This window comes from Aulonocara sp. 'chitande type north' Nkhata Bay, linkage group LG6 (genome assembly GCF_057382095.1).
Source record: "Aulonocara sp. 'chitande type north' Nkhata Bay isolate Kocher_YH1m ecotype deep benthic linkage group LG6, A_spYH_male_GT1.1, whole genome shotgun sequence".
Lineage (NCBI taxonomy): Eukaryota > Metazoa > Chordata > Actinopteri > Cichliformes > Cichlidae > Aulonocara > Aulonocara sp. 'chitande type north' Nkhata Bay.
In genome coordinates this window covers 2,390,062-2,409,194 of record NC_141349.1, presented here as the reverse complement: position 1 = coordinate 2,409,194, position 19,133 = coordinate 2,390,062, and the positions used below count along the sequence as shown (strand labels likewise).

Genomic DNA, 19,133 nt, shown 5'->3' with positions numbered 1-19,133 from the left:
GACTTCTGGGTATTGGTCGATCCAGTGAGTGTTTCCAAACAAATCCCTTTCATGCTGGGAGAAATCACCGATTGCTGTTAATTACGTAGGCCTTTGCCCTGATAAACTAAAAGATACTTTACATCCTTTAGCACCACTTATTCAAACATTTAAATAAGTGTGTGTATATACAGAGTTCAGACTGTGCTTAACAATAACGACAGTCATAGCTCATTAGAATTCTATAAACACTGTTTTAACAGCAAAACCTTTTGCTCCAGCCTCTGGTCCCAGTCTGTGTTTTCTCGGCTACACTGTCCCGTTTTGTTTCGGGTACTGTGTGAGGAAGCAGACGTCTCCAGGACTGGAAACACTAAAAAAGCAAGTTTAGAGCCCGTGAAGTTTCTCCTTTCATACCAGCTGCTGGGTATGCAGTGAACGCAACCAGCTGGCACTTGCTGAGAACTTTGCAGTCTAGCCTTTCATCCAAATGTGCCCACTTCTTCATTTAATAAAACAACAATAGTGGACGAAACTGTAACAAGAAGACTCCAAAAAGAATCCCAGTCCAAAGTCACTACACATTTGTCCTTCTTTTGTATGCACTCTACTGCTGTCTTTAATTCCAAATGAATTTATACAGAGATGAGTATTATTTGTAAATGACAAAAGGTGCTGCGCTGAATATGGTCACTTCAGATACGTGCAAAATAAAAAGTGATTGACAGGAACAAATCGTCATTTAAGTAAAAATAAAACAATTTTTATCAGGCAGTTATAAGAAAAATACTCAAGTGCATTTACATATCGATGGTTTGAAAGTTAAAAGAGTCTATGCAAAGTCCACACAGAGAGGCCTGACAGTGGAATTGAACTCAGGACTTTCTTGCTGTGAGGCAACAGTGCTAACCACAGTGTCACTGTGCTGGTGTATAACTAAATACCGAAGCCAAACACAAACACATTTGAGTTATTATGCCCTTAAGTTTGGAAATACTCATCTTCACTATCACAACAGAAGGGTGATAAGGATAACACATACACGTAGCTCATACAAATCTACTATTCTTAAAATCTCTAATATTAACATGCACAGATTTCACACTGCACAAATTATGTACAGCACAATAAATAATCCTGAAAATATCCTGAAACCACACTTACATGCATGCAGTAGAAACACGCCAAAAACAGAGTTTATCAGTGCGTGCGCAGCCTCACCTATCACAATAGAGCTGCAGTGCAGTTGAGGCAGAGCAACGTGCCAAAAGAAACAAAAGGAAAAATGAAATAAATCAGCATGTGATTTCGTCAATTAATCAGCTGATCTTGTTCAGTTTCGAGTGGGCCTTTGGTGTTTAGCTCATTTCCTGTCTATATTAAAATGCCATTAAGCTTTTTTTCCCCATTCTTGTTCATGACAATATGTCCAAATTAAAGCCTCTGTTCCTCTGGCTTCTGTGACTGTAATCTCTCATTTAGAATTTCCTAAGCTGGTCTTTCTGACAAAGCAAATGTTTCTGTGGGCTTTTGTTTGGTTTTGTGGGCGCTCAGGTTGAACTGCTGAGGCCGAAGCTGCCTTCAGTGAGCAAAGAGGGACACTCTCCGTCTACATGCCCCACAAAAGCTAACCATGGTTAGGAAAAGAGGCCTACGTCAGTTCCCTCTCCTTGCTGGGAGTCCAGAGGTGGAATGAGTTTTCACGCTTGAAGAAACACAAGTCTTAACTCTGGTGCCCTCTCTGCATTCTCTCTTTCTATCTGTCTTCCTGTCTGTGTTGTTCTCAGTCCACCTCAGCCAACTATTGTTGTGGCTTCTGAAACTTTTAATTGACTTCCCGTGTCACCTCCTGTTCTTTCTGTAACCTCCTTTTTATCTTCGTGTTCAACTTTATATAAACAATGACAGAATGCACCACCAAGCTTAGCTTGTTTGATTTAAAGGCCTCAGTTGTTCCAGAATGCTGGAGCAGGAGTTCAGGCAGAACTAGAAAGAGAGATCATATTTCTCCCATGTTCGCTTGTCTTCACTGGCTTCTAGTGAACTCCAGGACTGAATTTGATCCTCTCCTCACTTACAACATCTGGAATAGTCTGGCCCCGTCATTCCTCACAGACATCACAGTACTATATCGTCCTAATAGACCTCTTTGCTTTAAGTTGCAGCTAGTTTTATAAGTTGAAAGAGAGGCAGAGCTTCCCGGTTTGGATTTGGGAGCCTTCGTCTACCTCTAAGACTGAGTTGAAAACGTTTCTGTTAGATAAAAGCTTATAGTTGATCAGGTGGCCATGAACCATCCATTATGCTGCAGTCAGCTGAGGCTGCTCTTCACTGCAGTTCTTCACTCACCTGTTTCACTCTGTGTTTATACAACACTGTTGCATTTAACCATTATTCAGTGTTAAACGCTGTCCCTCTCTCTCGTGTGCCTTGTGTCTTTTCTCGTTCTCCTTACACCCGACCGCTCACGACGCATGGACGCACCTTCCTGAGCCCGGTTCTGTCACCAAGCGCTCATACGTGGTCGTCTAATGGATGGGGTATTCTTTCTAATATCGTGCTTCTGTCCCTAGAATATAAAGAGGCTTTAAGCAGCTGTGGTTGTGAAGTAGCTTTGCACAAAGACAACTGATGTGAATTGATGTTTATTTAAAGCTGTTATTACTGACCTACCAGCCTACTACAACCTTCATCCTGGACCACCCGGGTCTTTTAGAGCTCTTTTTAAAATGATTGTATTTGTTTTGAAATGCTTTCACACTCTTGCCCCGCCTCACCGCGTCTTCGTCCCCACACACCCTGTCACTCTCTCAGGTCAGCTGACCTCCTGGAAGTACCTACCATAACCAGATAAATAGAGAAGAAGATGCGTAGATGAATGAGTGGTTATGATTTCCTCCAAATGAATCAGAAAGTAAGGCTCTGAAAAATGATGTTTTACCCTGATGACTGTTTTGTCAAATTGTGTTGCTGTTGAAATTGAAATTAATTTTCTAAAGCAGCAGCCTGACTGAGAGACCTTCATCATTGCTCTTCCTCATATATTATTATTACAATTTCTTCCTCCTTCCGGGCATGAGGAGGTGGTGGTGGTGGGGGGGGGGGGTGCTGCTGATGTAGTAACAACACTCACATTAGAAGAACCGACTGACTCCAGTCTGGTGTGGGCTTTTTTCCTTTTGCAACAAGGATTAATTTGGTGTATTTGAAGTAACATATCCTGTGTTTAGATATATTCATGCAGCTACAATATAGAGCAAAATACACATTTTTGCCTGCCATCAAAGGTTGAACACCCATGGACGCAGATAGATAATTATATAATTTTGGGCTAATCTTTATTCCACTGGGATATATAAAGTATTTCTGGTAATCCTCTTTTCTCCATATAAAGCTCGATTGTTAGAAAAATAATTTTTTCTTAAATGTTTGTTAAGCTGTCAGCAGGTTTTACAGTCTTTTGACTCACAGTGTGCATTTACTCATCCACATATCCACAACAGAGAGAAGTCTTTTTCACCAGAGGAGATGGGCGTTAGTGCTTAGTTATGTTTATGAGGTTAACTACAGGAACGATTTGTAATGATTCTGCTAATGGTATTGCAATATGTGTCAATGAAAGCAAAACAAGTAACAGTTAGTTTAGACAACATGAATGTGACATGAGAGTGTGTAGCCGTTGCCGTATGAAAGCAGACGTGTGTGTTAATGATTCAGTATAAATATTTCATTTTTAAATATCACAGTCCACATCAACACGCTATAGATACATTGTTGCTATGCAGTATGTTTGTGGGAGTATTTGGATAGGCTGGCAATCAGACTTGTATAACAAGTGGTCACATATAACTGTGTCCCAGAAATGATTACCGTAACATATAAGGGCATCTGTACACTATGCAGAGAAGTGAAGCACATGCATCGTTATATTAGTTTAAGTAGGTTATGCTGCAAACTGCTGGATGTTCTTGCCTGGCTCTAATCTTTTCTCAGTTGGCATTTAGGAGGACTGATAAATTGGCCCATTAGCATAATGGGTGAATTTTACACTTATAATTGCTCTTATAGAAATACAGTGTCTGACAGAATTCATATAAGTAGAATGGGAGGCAGAGCCTTCAGTTTTCTCGTCTGTGGAACCAGCTCCCAGTTTGGATTCAGGAGACAGATACTATCTCTACTGTTAGATTCGATTCCACAGCGTACCGTTCGTCTTTGTCCCCTCACCGATAACGTCGTGACAGATGGCCGCCCCTGCCTGAGCCTGGTTCTGCAGCAGGTTTCTTCCTTTTAAAGAGAGTTTTTCTTCCCACTGTGGCCAAAGTGAACCTCATAGGGGGTCATCTGATTGTTGAGCTTTTTTTTGTATTGTTGTAGCATCTTTACAGTATAACATGCTTTGAGGTGACTGTTGTTGTGATTTGGCGCTATGTTTAAAAGCAGTGAAATGAACTGAACACGCAGTTATATGGTAGAATTGATATGTTCTTATGTAGTGCTCTTCTAGTCTATGATGTGTTGAGAAAATGAACCCTTCCACGCATCTATTGCTTTCCACTCCACTGATCTCTTTGGTCTCTCTACTGATGTCCTCAGTCTGTCTACGCTGAATTCATGAACTTTTAAGAGTACTCCCACACTCTGAGAAGGCAGCTAGTTTATAAAAGAGTGCTTGAAAGCTTGTTGGGCCAGCTCATTGCTAAAATAACTTATCCACAGCTGATCCACAACCCTGCCCATGGAAAATTGTTTTATGACACTCCACTGCCCCTCTGGCTAAGCACAGGTGATCCTGTCTGATTTTCATGTATAATGAACCAAAGCATTATGAAACAGAACTAGTTGGAAGACAAAGTGGACAAGTCGCTGTACCTTGTTAGATGTAAATGGGTTTGAATAGAATAGTAGTGTTTGTATGTGGTAACGGTTACAGTTAAAACAATGGCAGTGATAAGAATGTAGAGAGTGTTAATAGTAAACATAATGTAGTACTGTAGCACTGTAGTACTGTAGTACTGTAGCACTGTAGTACTGTAGTACTGTAGTACTGTAGCACTGTAGTTCTGTAGCACTGTAGTATTGTAGCACTGTAGCACTGTAGTACTGTAGCACTGTAGTTCTGTAGCACTGTAGTACTGTAGTACTGTAGCACTGTAGTACTGTAGCACTGTAGCACTGTAGTACTGTAGCACTGTAGTACTGTAGCACTGTAGTACTGAAGCACTGTAGCACTGTAGCACTGTAGTACTGTAGTACTGTAGCACTGTAGTACTGTAGCACTGTAGTACTGTAGTACTGAAGCACTGTAGCACTGTAGTACTGTAGCACTGTAGTACTGTAGACTGTAGCACTGTAGTACTGTAGCACTGTAGTACTGTAGCACTGTAGTACTGTAGTACTGTAGTACTGTAGTACTGAAGCACTGTAGTACTGTAGCACTGTAGTACTGTAGTACTGTAGTACTGAAGCACTGTAGCACTGTAGCACTGTAGTACTGTAGCACTGTAGTACTGTAGCACTGTAGTACTGTAGTACTGAAGCACTGTAGTACTGTAGCACTGTAGTACTGTAGTACTGTAGTACTGAAGCACTGTAGCACTGTAGCACTGTAGTACTGTAGCACTGTAGTACTGTAGTACTGTAGCACTGTAGTACTGTAGCACTGTAGTACTGTAGTACTGAAGCACTGTAGCACTGTAGCACTGTAGTACTGTAGCACTGTAGTACTGTAGTACTGTAGCACTGTAGCACTGTAGTACTGTAGCACTGTAGCACTGTAGTACTGAAGCACTGTAGTACTGTAGCACTGTAGTACTGTAGCACTGTAGCACTGTAGCACTGTAGTACTGTAGCACTGTAGTACTGTAGTACTGAAGCACTGTAGCACTGTAGCACTGTAGTACTGTAGCACTGTAGTACTGTAGACTGTAGCACTGTAGTACTGTAGCACTGTAGTACTGTAGCACTGTAGTACTCTAGTACTCTAGTACTGTAGCACTGTAGTACTCTAGTACTCTAGTACTGTAGCACTGTAGTACTCTAGTACTGTAGTACTCTAGTACTGTAGCACTGTAGCACTGTAGTACTGTAGCACTGTAGTACTGTAGCACTGTAGTACTCTAGTACTCTAGTACTGTAGCACTGTAGTACTCTAGTACTGTAGTACTGTAGCACTGTAGCACTGTAGTACTCTAGTACTCTAGTACTGTAGCACTGTAGTACTCTAGTACTCTAGTACTGTAGTACTGTAGCACTGTAGTACTCTAGTACTCTAGTACTGTAGCACTGTAGTACTCTAGTACTCTAGTACTGTAGCACTGTAGTACTCTAGTACTGTAGTACTCTAGTACTGTAGCACTGTAGCACTGTAGTACTGTAGCACTGTAGTACTGTAGTACTGTAGTACTGTAGTACTGTAGCACTGTAGTACTGTAGCACTGTAGCACTGTAGTACTGTAGCACTGTAGTACTCTAGTACTCTAGTACTGTAGTACTGTAGCACTGTAGTACTGTAGTACTGTAGTACTGTAGCACTGTAGTTCTGTAGCACTGTAGTACTGTAGCACTGTAGCACTGTAGTACTGTAGCACTGTAGTACTGTAGCACTGTAGCACTGTAGTACTGTAGTACTGTAGACTGTAGTACTGTAGTACTGTAGCACTGTAGTACTGTAGCACTGTAGCACTGTAGCACTGTAGTACTGTAGCACTGTAGTACTGTAGTACTGTAGCACTGTAGCACTGTAGTACTGTAGTTCTGTAGCACTGTAGTACTGTAGCACTGTAGCACTGTAGTACTGTAGCACTGTAGTACTGTAGCACTGTAGTACTGTAGTACTGTAGCACTGTAGTACTGTAGCACTGTAGTACTCTAGTACTGTAGCACTGTAGCACTGTAGTACTGTAGCACTGTAGTACTGTAGACTGTAGTACTGTAGTACTGTAGCACTGTAGTACTCTAGTACTGTAGCACTGTAGTACTGTAGCACTGTAGCACTGTAGCACTGTAGTACTGTAGCACTGTAGCACAAAACATAATCTGAGAAAATGTTCATCACTTTCATTTTTCCATCCATTCCTTAATTGATTCTATTTCTTTATTTCCAGTTCTTGAGGATTACTTTCTTAGTAACAGTTAAAGCTATTAGGAGTTGTTTCTTACCTTTGTCATTGATATTTCATGAATATTTGCATTCACTTATAGATTTACAGATGCCTCCCAGCAGCCAGAGAGATGGTGGTTAGGGTGGAGACGACTATAATAACTTGTTTCCAGTTTATTTTGGATGGATTTGCAGTGTCTCTTGTGCTTTCAGTGCAATTTGAGGAAATATCTGAAAGAACTAGTCCCAACTTAAACATTTTCTATAAGTGTAGTGGATTCTCTGTAATAGTTTGTACTAAAGAAGTGAAGTAATGTTGGACTGTTGCTCTTATGGAAAGTACTGTTACATATCCTTGTCCTGAAGTCAGTATTGAGATGATACGTAAGATGGGTAATTCCTGTCGATATCCAAAAGTTGAAATGTGTTGGTTCCTGTGGCGGGGTGTGGTCTGCGATGCTGCTGCAGGGGAGGCGGATGCACCTACATGGCATCTGCAGCCATGCCTCGCCAGCTTAATGTCTGTGCTGGGTCCTGAATAATGTTGTTGTTGGTGTATATGAGTGGCTGCGAACTGCAAAGCTGCAGTCATGACAGTGTAAACCAGGGGTGTCCAACTCCAGGCCTCGAGAGCTACTGTCCTGCAGCTTTTAGATGCGCTCCAACACAGCTGAATCAAACGGTAGCTCTCGAGGACTGGAGTTGACCACCCCGGCTGTAAACAGCAACCAGAGAGTAAGAATAAAGATGCTGAAAAGCATGAATGTGTGGACGGGTCTGCCGTGTGTTCGTGACAGTTTCTTTTCAGGTCAAAATCACAATTATTCCAATACTGGTACTGTGACTAAGAATTTCCAGTCTTCCTTGTTTTATTACAATGTGAGGACTTTGCACTCGGTCCAGTTTAGTCCCTGCGTAATATCGTCTTCCTATTATGGATCAGGTTGATCGTAAGTCATTCCAGATACACTGAATGACTTATTGTAATCGTTAAGATGAAACCTTCATCACCCATTTAGAGATCTGACCTCCTTCCTTCCTGTTTGGATGTCTCACAAGCATTGGTCCTTTACTGTTCTCCATCACTAACTGCTCGCTGAGGCAACGTTGTGCTCCGCTGAGGTAATTCCATTATAGCAGCTTTGCTTGCAATTACCAGCCTAATTCAAAGTTACCATTCATTAGCAAATTATCAGAAAAAGTTGCCGAAAATCAATTTGGACAACTTTATTACGCACACTACAAATTTCTGTCCTTTGCTTTTTAAAAGCAGCACTCCACTGAAACTGCTCCTTTAAAGCTCTATAATGATCTTTTAATGGCATCTGATGCAGGAAATTGATGCTCTGTGCTCATGTTGCTTGACCTCAGTGCCTTTGATACTGTTGACCAGAATAAGGTTATGGCTGGGATCACTTAACTGGTTTCCCTCCAGTTCATCTAGGAGGACATCCTTGTTAGGGTGAGCAGACACTGCTGTGGGGTTCCTCAGGGTCCATCCTGGGTCGATTGTTATTCTGTTTTTAGGTGTTAGGTGCATTTCTTAGTATTTTTATGTATGACATTCAGTTCTACTTGTCTTTTAGGCCTCGCCAGCTGCACAGGCTGTCTGCCCTGGCTGACTCTGTATGTGGGATTAGTGACCAGCTCTCCAACAATTGTTTTAAACTCTGAGACTGAAGCCACGGTTATTGCTCCTCCTGATATGCACACAAGTCAACTGATTGCTTCTTCTTGCTGACTAGTGTTCGCAATCGCAGCGTAATGTTTGAGTCCTTATTGAACTTTCACATATAAACTCGATCTCACATTTCATTTCAGGAACATTACCAAATTGCGATCCGTAGTCTCCTCCTCTGAAATGGACAAAATTGTTCTTGTGTTTGTATCATTTTGTTTAGATTATTGTATTGCCCTTTTTACTGGCTTAAAGAAATCACCTCTGTTATTCCTCCAAGCAGCACAAACTGCTGCACCCAGACACAGCTCACATTACCGCTGTGTTACTCTTGTTTTTACTTTGGCTCTCCATTGATTTTAGAACTCGTTTTAAGATTTCACACTTGCATACAGAGCATTAAAGGGACGCGCTGCAGACTATTTGTCTCAACTTCTTGTTAAACACACTGCTGCTCGCTGTATCCACTCACAAACTCAAAACCTATTAGCTGTTCAGACAAGAGTCCAGACTCGAGGGGACCGAGCGTTTCAGTCTGTAGTCTCTAGCTCTGGGACAGTTTACCGCTCCAGCGCCGCGTAACTCTGTGGACTCTTTAAAAAACAAAAAAATAACAACTTTTCTGTTTTAATCAGGCCTTGTTATTCTTTTGTTATGTATGTGTTTGTTTTTTTGTTTGGTTCTTTGTTGATATCATGTCTGAATTGTTGTTCAGCACTTTATGAATGTTGTATCTGTAAAAGACACGATATAAATAAACTTCACTTACTTCCTAATAGACTAGAGCAGTGAACAACTTTTTCACAAACTCATCTTCTCTACATCTAACATGAAAGTTCATGAAAGTTGGGAGGAAACTCGCCTGTTATGATGTTAAATTACTGAAGCCTGTTTACTGGGTAATGCTACACACAGTACAGGCCATAACTGATCAAAGCAGTGAAAGCAGAGCCAGGGTCAGCTTGACATGCACACTGGTCTGAAATCATCTTATCATAAAGGATGAAAGGTTTCTGCACATGCGCAATCAGCTCGTGGAGTGGGAGTAGGAAGTGCAGATATCGTATCCTTGGTTAGTCTGTCTGGACTGTGTGAACTGTGTTCCAGTCACAGTGTCTTGCACACAGTGTTTAGCAGATCATTGGAATATGCTACTTGCAAACATACTGTTTTCCCTTTTGCAAACCCCAGTTCAACCTGGTGCACACTTTAATTGTCATACCTGAGTCAACAGTTGATGTTTTCCCACCTGACTCACTATCAGCTCTCTGTCCTCCTGCACTGAAGTCACACACAGACATGTGATATTCAACTAAAAAAACAACATAAAAAAACTGAAGTTATCATAAGAGCAGGGTATGGATTACCTTTCACAACATACTAATAATAATACATTTTATTACTTGGCACCTTTCAAAACGTGCAAGGTCACATTACAACACAAAACAACAAGGACAGTGTTAAATGATGGGAACAGAAATGTAAAACAAAAAGGTGAAAGTTAAATAAAACCAAAGGTAAACATAAACAGGGTTTACAACTGCACGGCACTAACGCGCTAACGAGCTAACCGCACTAACGTGTTGCAGCCCTCGCACGGGGTGATCCGCGTTAACTCGCTAACGGAGATTTGCTGCGTTAATGCGGTTATGGCATTAACGTCATTTTAACCAGATTAACGCTGACAGCACTAGCAACTATAGACAACATAGACTGCTGCTGGCCGTTGGTTACATTTCATTACATTAGCTAACACTTTGCACACAATGAGCAAAACCTTGTGTTGTGGAATAGCATTTTGATCTTCTTTACTTGTACGTGTGCACTGGGCGCTTAAACCTGTTTTTGTTAACCTGTACCCTCTCCAACAGAAACGCTGGGCTATTATATAATTAGACGACAATGTCAGAGAATAATACTAAAACACGTTGGTATTGCTGATGCTACTTTATTTTGTTATTGCCCACTAATGAGTTCTTTAGGGGTGCTACAGTGAAAGTGCACGAGCGTCTCATCACAGGGTCTAAACTGGCCTCACGCTCCAAAATGTTATTTTCAGCTGTGACAATATTTAACTAAAAAGTGGGAGTACTGACTGAGATGTGCAGTATTCTGATTGGATGTTGCTGACTTGGTGGTGAAACACAGGCCTGCTTGGTGATTTATGTGGAGTCTTTTAGACGCACTGATTAATACTGAGTTTAATGCGTTTTGAGTAATGATGCTGGTTTTTCGTCTTTGTGTTACATGTTACACGAAAGTGATTATTGTTATTATGAATATGATGTATTAGACATGAATTTGGAGTTGTACAAAGAAATGATTGGCAAAAGCAAATCCCAGAATCTGCCATTAAACACATTAAACAGTCTATTGATCGTGGCAGAACTGGAAACTAGCCCTGCCCATCACACACACAGTAATATTTGCACATTGTCTTTAAATGTATGGGTTTGTAGGAGGTGCATTAATTACAAATAATAGTCTTGAGGCCTAAATAGTCATAATGAAACTCAGACTTTTCATATGTGGTTTTCAGCGTTCAGCCTGTAAAGTCTGCATAACTGGAACAGTTATTATGATGGCAAACAGAACACGAAGCAGCGAGAGGAAGAGCTGCTCCTGCACGTATCCCTCGCTTCTCTCTTTGCTTTCTGTTTTCCTCGCTGAGTGCAGCAGAGAAAGAATAACAGCAGGGCTGGGAAATGGAGATCTGATGCTCTTTATGCAAATCAAATTCCAAGACTGCCATTCATTTCCTTCTCGGTACCCTGAGGACGGAAAGGGGAGTTGAAAAGCAAAGGGACAAAAACAGTGAGGAAAAGTTGAACCCGGGTCAGCTTTGAGCAAATATTTTTACAGAATCGGAGCAGAGCTTTGTGAAGGCCAGTCACTGAGCTGTATTCATTCTAGCCGAGTGTTCAGTTACACTTCTCACTGACGCTGCACTCACATCCAGTGATATTAAAAAAATCGACATTATAACTCTTCATCAACCTTAACCGCATCATCTGGGAAATTTGCCTTTATATCAATCATCCAGACATTGTATAATAATAACATCACATTTTGAATTCTGACCTTCTTCAGACGGACCGACTGTCTTAGGTTAAGAAGCGCTGGCTTTTTTGCCAGTTCTTGCTTTGTTTGCTTAAAAACGGGCTGTGGCTAACATTATTTTCTCTCGTTAAGGACGGATTTCTTCGGATGAGAGACTGTTTGGTGAGACTGTGACGTGAAATATGATCTAAATGTATCCGTTTGATTTACAGGGATTATAACGACAGCAGTCCTCGGGGAAAGGAAACTTCCAGTCAGCTAAAAAGACAACAATGTTAGTGCCACTGATTTACACGTGTGTAAAGATGAGTTGTTCTCTCTTCTGTTGTTGACAGAGCAACCGTCCAATCATCACAACTCCAGCCTTCCTCCGGTACCACCGCCTCATCGCCAACAACCCTCAGTAACAGCTCTTAGCCAAGCCCTGAGCGCCACACATCACACTGGCCAATCCCTGAACTCCACAAGGCAGCTAACCCCTCCTACTGGAAGCCCGGCCCCTGTGGCCGGCCAATCACCAGCAGAGCTGCAGACCACGCCCCCCGAGAGCGTCCCGCTGCAAGACAGCTGGGTGCTTGGTAGCAATGTACCTCTGGAAACAAGGTAAACTGTCTTTTTCAGCCGTCTTACTTCACCTGTCTTTGTTCCACACTTGACCTGTAGCCTCTCAGCATTATCACAGTGTAACCCAACTGTGTGACGCCTCATCAGGCTTTCCCAGTGTGCTGCGACGTCCTTAAACAGAATGTTTTATCTCTACATCCTGAACGAGTCCCCCGAAAATCAAAAGGTAGCTAGAATAACAGAAAAACACTGTGGGAGGAAAAATAGCAATCTATACGTAGCTACAATAGACCGGCGCCCCATCCTGGGGTTACCCTGCCTCTCACCTTACAGCAGCTGGGACAGGCCCTACTCATAACCTCGAACTGAAGACGGTGAAGAAAACGGATGGATGAAAGCAACAACACTCTGCAGAATTCATTTTAGAAACAAACAAAATAAAAAAAAGAACAACAACATAATTATTATTATTATTTGTCTAAAGACTTAATTAAGCTAGGATAAGAAATAGTTTATCCCATGTATGTGGTGTCGTTGTGAGAGTGGAGCACAATCGTTCTGCTAGAGAAAGTGCTTCACTGCCTGTCTGTCAGTGCTGCAGAGGTTAGTCCAGGTCGTCTGTAATACACAACACTTTGTTCAGTGACCTCCTCTTCACCGCAGCTTCAAAAGTGTCCAGTTTGCAGCCAATCACAGAGCAGCCTTCCTAATCACTTCATTCAGTCTGTTAGTGTCACTTATCTCAGCTCTCGCTAGTACACCACAGTAAGGCTGAAGCATGCTCGCCATGAACACATGCTGGTCTTCTGAATGTAAAGCTTCCTGAAATCACTTAACTGTCAACCGTTCGCTCATGTTCTGCTTTCTTTAGGCAGACTGAGAGTCTGTGCAGCACATCAGCTTCTTTGTTAAAGTCCGTTTAGTTTTCAGACACTTTGAAACACATTTGGCATTTCAAAGTGTTTAAGAACATCCCAAAGTCACTTTGTTTCCTCTCAGCAGCGACACAACTTTGATTGGTTATTTTGACTCTTGAATCCTGGACCAGTCTGTACTTCTCCCTCTCGCTGATTTTATTTAGAAAGTCTCTGTTTTCTTCAGTAGGGAGTAACATTTTTTTTAGCAGCCATATAAAGAGCCATTGTTGCCTTGCCTTCCACATGCATACATACAAAATTTATGGGTGCAACGTTAGCTTTGACCCTGTACTCACAAAACAAATGTGTCTGCTCCCTCCATCGTTTCCTCTTCCTTTGTCCAATTTGCACTTCTTAAAAATAGTGAAAAAGAAAGTGATGCACTGATGAGAAAGAGATGCTCCAAGTGTTTTAGCTTTGTGCCTGTATCTGGCTGTATGTTTATAGGCATGTGCATGTGTGTGCATGTGAAGACCAAGCATTCATCCACGTGTATGGACAAAGAATGAACCTGAAGCAGTGACGTCCACATGTGCTTTGACTGTTTAGTGTTCCCGTTACTGCCTGGGTAAAAACTCAATGCCACTCGTAGCAGAAGGAGGCTGATTAGCTTGGAGAAGGTAAGCAGGACAATGATTGGACTAGAGCAATGAAAGTAAAGCTATTTGGCAATTAGACTCTGATGACCCACTATAGCAGAACAGAATCTCAGCAGTGATGGGGAAAAAAGAATAAGAGCAATCTTACCATGACAGGAAAGGGACAGCGTCTCTATAGAGTATAAACCACACTAATGCAGCATTACCAAAGGCACAGAATATAGGCAGACACCTGCAATAAAGGCTGGCAAAGGTCAGGAGAGAGAAGAGAGCTCGCGATAAGGCTGAGAGTGGACAGAGTTCAGGAGAAAGCTCTTGAGCCTGGAATAAGGCTTGTGTGTTGATAGAGGATATGAGAGAGAAAGGAGAGCTGGATAATGTTGGAAGGCTGTCGGAGACCAGGAGAAATACAAGAGACAGTCTGTGAAAAGCTCAGAGGCCGTTTGAGGCCTGGTTTGAGGCCTGGTTTGAGGCCCGGTTTGAGGCCCGGTTTGAGGCCCGGTTGACCTGCTCTACCTCCTGAGCTACAGCCACCCACACCCTGCCTGGAGCCAGCCAGTTAGAGTTCTGCTCACAGGACTCAAAGGATGGGAAACATCAGAAAGGAAGCAGGTCGAACTGACTGCTGTGGTCCAGGCAAACATCCTGCATTATGTGGTTTGTATTGTAATTATTTAATGTAATTAATTTAATTTAGTCAATGTCATATCCCAGGAGAGAAACCTGGCTGGCACCCCAGAGCTAAAAGTCTACTCATTAAGCCCTTTAATACCCCCCCTAAGCAAACCATCACAGTTGTGTAAATCTGTGATTCAATGTGTTGTTCACTTATGGCATACAGTGTCATGGGCTGTGTGTGTCTGGCAGGAACGGAGGACCAAAATACAGCCTCCAGCAGGCAACAGGTAAACTCAAAGAAATGGCTTTATTGTTGAACACCTGGAAAACCGGCACTAACTACTAATACGAAATAAACTAAACAGGCAGGCTGGGGGACACACAGTGTGGAGGGAGAACGCAACACTGGAGGGAACGATACAAAGGGCTTACATACACAAGGAAGGAACACAACTGCACTGTAAAAAACTGTAATATAAAAGTATTTCACTGTGTATTTTACAGTTTTGTACTGTTCTTCTAGAACATCATTAAATTCACATAAACAGACTGATTTTACATTTCAAATGTAAATTAATGTAAAATCACTGTAAATGTAATAAAACATAATTTCCTTGTTTTTTAAATGTATCTGTCTGTACATGAGCATATTTAGATTGGTAAAATAATTCACAAATGTGACTTAATTTGTCAAATATCTGTCCGTTATTTGAAAGATTGAACTGTTAAATTCAAATGTAATGCTATGGAAAACTATATAAAATGATTCATATAAACTTTTTTTACATTAAATAATAATAATAATTATTGATATTTAGAGCGATTGTGGCTCAAGAGTTGGCAGTTCACTTTGTAATCAAAAGGTTGCCGGTTCGAGCCCCGGCTCGGACACTCTCGGTCGTTGTGTCCTTGGGCAAGACACTTCACCTTCCACCTACAGGTGATGGCCAGAGGCGAATTATAAAGCGCTTTGAGGGTCTCATAAAGTGCTTTATGAATTCAATCCATTATTATTTAAACCAACTGTTAACTGTATATTTCTGTACCTTTAAGTATTATTATTCATATTGCCACATTCACTGACCTTGTTTATAGGTAATTTCATTGTTTAATCACATTAAAATGTTCCTAATTTAATGATTAACAGCACTTGAAAAAGGCAGAATCCCATGTAAAATTAGGGCAACAAACTGTATTGTCATTGCTGAAAATAACCGTGTTTTCATGGGAAAGTTATTTTCTGTTATTTTCTGGCATTATTTTGGTATTTAGTATTTTTTTTTCACGGTGTGGGACTAATTAACACAACACAGGATGCAAAGCTGAACGTAACACATGAGACGAGCTACCTTCAAAGGACTCTCCAGGAGCACTCACAGTGCAACATGCCTCATTTACCCGCTCATAGAGGCAGTTTTCATTTCTTCTGTCTAGCTTTCACACATGTTCATACTCAAGTCGAAAGCACCGGAGAGCAACTTTGGTATTGTGCCCAAGGATATTTGGCATGCTGACTGGAGCAGCCAGGATCAAACCATCAAACCTTATGATTGGTAGATGACCTGCTCTACCTCCTGAGCTACAGCTGCTCCATCACCCCATCTGCAGCCAGTCCTGTTAGTGATCTGGCCTAAGAAGAACAGCAGGGGGAACGGAGCATATTTTTGATAAATCCCACCCTTGATGGCAACTCCTACAACTGGCATGAAGTTAGCCTCTCGTGTTGTTCACACGATCCTGACTGCAGGAGAAGAAGATGACGTATTCCACTTGCCGAATGTTGAGTTGAATAGCAGTTATACACTGTTAAAAAAACATCTTAAAAAAACGGTAATATTCCAGCAGCTGGGGCGCCAAAATACTACCGTAAAATATCAGAAAATAACTTCCTCATAAAAATACGGTTATTTCCAGCAATGACAATACAGTTTGTTGTGCTAATTTGACATGGGATTCTGCCTTTTCCAAGTGCTTTTAGACATTAAATTAGGAACATTTTAATGTGATCAAACAATGAAATTACCTGGAAACAAGGTCACTGAATGTGGCAATATGAATCATAATACGTAAATGTACAGAAATATACAGTTAACGTAAATAATAATGGATTGCATGCCCTGGGACAGACCGACAGAGGCGAGGCTGCCATATCACACCATCGGCCCCTCTGGCCATCACCAGTAGGTGTTATTAACCACGGACACAATGCTGAGAGCGTCCGAGCCGGGGCTCGAACCGGCAACCTTTTGATCACAAGGCGAAGTGCCAACTCTTGAGCCACAAACGGCCTAAACAGCAATGATTATAATACTTATGTGATGTAACACAAGCTTATAGGGATCATGTTATATACTTTTCCATAGCATTACATTTGAATTCAACAGTTCAATCTTTCAAATAACAGACAGATATTTGTGAGATCCTGATACATTTGTGAATCTGTATCTAAATATGCATATGTACAGACATTTAACAATCATGACAATTATGTTTTATTACATTACAGTGATTTAACGTTAATTTACATTTGAAATGTGAAATCAGTCTATTTATGTAACTTTAATGATATTCTAGAAGAACAGAACAAAACTGTAAAATGCAGTAAAATACCTTCATATTAGGATTTTCCTACAGCGCAGCCATACCCGCGACCTTGTGGTTGTTAGTTCACATTCATTGGCCGATGCTTAGCGTCATGTTATTATGTGTCCCAACATCCAATGGCATGTCACATTGTTTTCATGGCCACACCCTCACCCCAGGTGCAGAGGCCTCTTTCTGTTCAGGAATGTTGGGAATACTTTGAGATTCATATTAATTGCAATTCCTACCTCTACATCCATCCATCCATTCGCTTCCGCTTATCCTTTTTCAGGGTCGCGGGGGGCGCTGGAGCCTATCCCCCCGCGACCCTGAAAAAGGTCCTCTACATTTATTTTTTAAAATATATAATTAGCACAGCGTGGCCGTGCAATGTTTTATGTTTTTATTCCTATTAATTATATTTTCACTTGTTACCTCTGAATTATTGAATCAGACCTGGATGACATGAACTTTTCAGCAAACTTACAATTCAAATGCTCCTTTAATTATTGATTATTCTCATTAATTTTCGATCATTTTATATATTTTTCCATAGTATTACATTTGAATTTAACAGATCATTCTCTCACATAACAGACAAATATTTGTGAGATTATGATACATTTCTGAATGTATCTTTACAATCTAAATATGCACATGTACAAAAAATATATTTAAAAAACAAGTAAATTGTGTTTTACTATATTTACAGTGATGCTATTTTACCTTTGACATGTAAAGTCACAGTCTACTTATGTAAATGTAATGATATTCTAGAAAGACAAAACTGTAAAATATACAGTAAGATGCTGTGACATTACTATTTTTTGGAACAGTGTAGTTACAGCAGAGTTCACCAGGAACGGGAGAATCACATACAAAACTTCAAAGTAAAAATAAATAAATAAAGCATGTAAAGCACAGACAGTGACTGCAGTGGACACTTCAGCTCTTTGTATGCTAGAACTTCACTCTACTCACTGCTTCATGGACCAAAAAATAACATGAGCAAGAGTGGCCCACAGATGGGCTGTAACACAACGAACTCCATCTAACAACAGAACTCACTGCACTCCCTACTGGGAATCCTTCGGGATCAGGTCTGTCCGGCCTTTCTGGGTATGTGCCATCCATTAGCAGCTGGTTCATTTGTGTTGCCAGGTGCACATGGAGTCCAGTTATCTTCTTTAGACAGTAGGCATGAATCATGTCAGGGCCTGGTGCTGTCTAGTGTGGAATTTCGACCAGGCACCCCAATAAAGGACGGTCTGCGATTGGCTGTCTGTTTGTAAAGGAGGTGGGGTGGTGACTCGCCCAGCTAACCGCTGCTCAGTCATACAGATGTTGATGTGCTCCCTCTGAATGCATGCTTGCCAGGATGGCCCTCTGCTCCGGCACTCCTCTCAGTCACAGCTCTACTCTAACTCTATGCACTTGGTAACTAGCTGAGTTTGGTGTCCTGGGAAATTCAGCCCCAACAATCGATTTATTTTTAAGGCTAGAGTGACCTGTAAGAACCCTTTGAGTGATCTTATAATAACACGCAGGTTTTTACCTTCACCGTTTCAGATGAGGGAACGACCACAAGCTCTTAAATGCAGGATATCTTATCAGAAAATACCAGGGGCAAAGCAAAAGCCAAATCAAATAATACTACTAATAATAATAACACAACCACTTAGTTACACTTATTACATTCATCCCTTACACTAATTAATGCTGAACTCTAGTGCTGATCTTGTTAGGAGGACATCCAGGTCTGACGATGCACTCCTGAGGTGACATCATGCATCGTGGCATCCAGTCACTGCTGCTGACAGTTAATCAATGTTCAGCCACAGCCTGTCGTTCTCTCTCTCTGTGATCGCAGCACGATTTCAAACATTTTCTTCTTTTCTATGTTTTACTTTAACATCATTTATCAGTAACTGCATTACATGTGCATTTAAATCATACATGGATACAATTTCCTTCATGTTTCATTCCTTAGTATCATGTCAGTGTCTACACACACACACACACACACACACACA

At 41.2% G+C, this 19,133-nt stretch overlaps 1 protein-coding gene across 6 annotated transcripts in view; it reads left to right on the top strand.

The window, feature by feature from the left end:
• tenm3 (teneurin transmembrane protein 3) overlaps positions 1-19,133 on the top strand; it is a 358,662-nt gene that overhangs the window by 220,020 nt on the left and 119,509 nt on the right. For all 6 annotated transcript variants that reach the window (XM_086294598.1, XM_086294603.1, XM_086294602.1 and 3 more), the window contains one exon: positions 12,155-12,422. In XM_086294598.1, the coding sequence (XP_086150724.1) occupies positions 12,155-12,422 (268 nt within the window). The remainder of the gene's footprint in view (positions 1-12,154; positions 12,423-19,133) is intronic.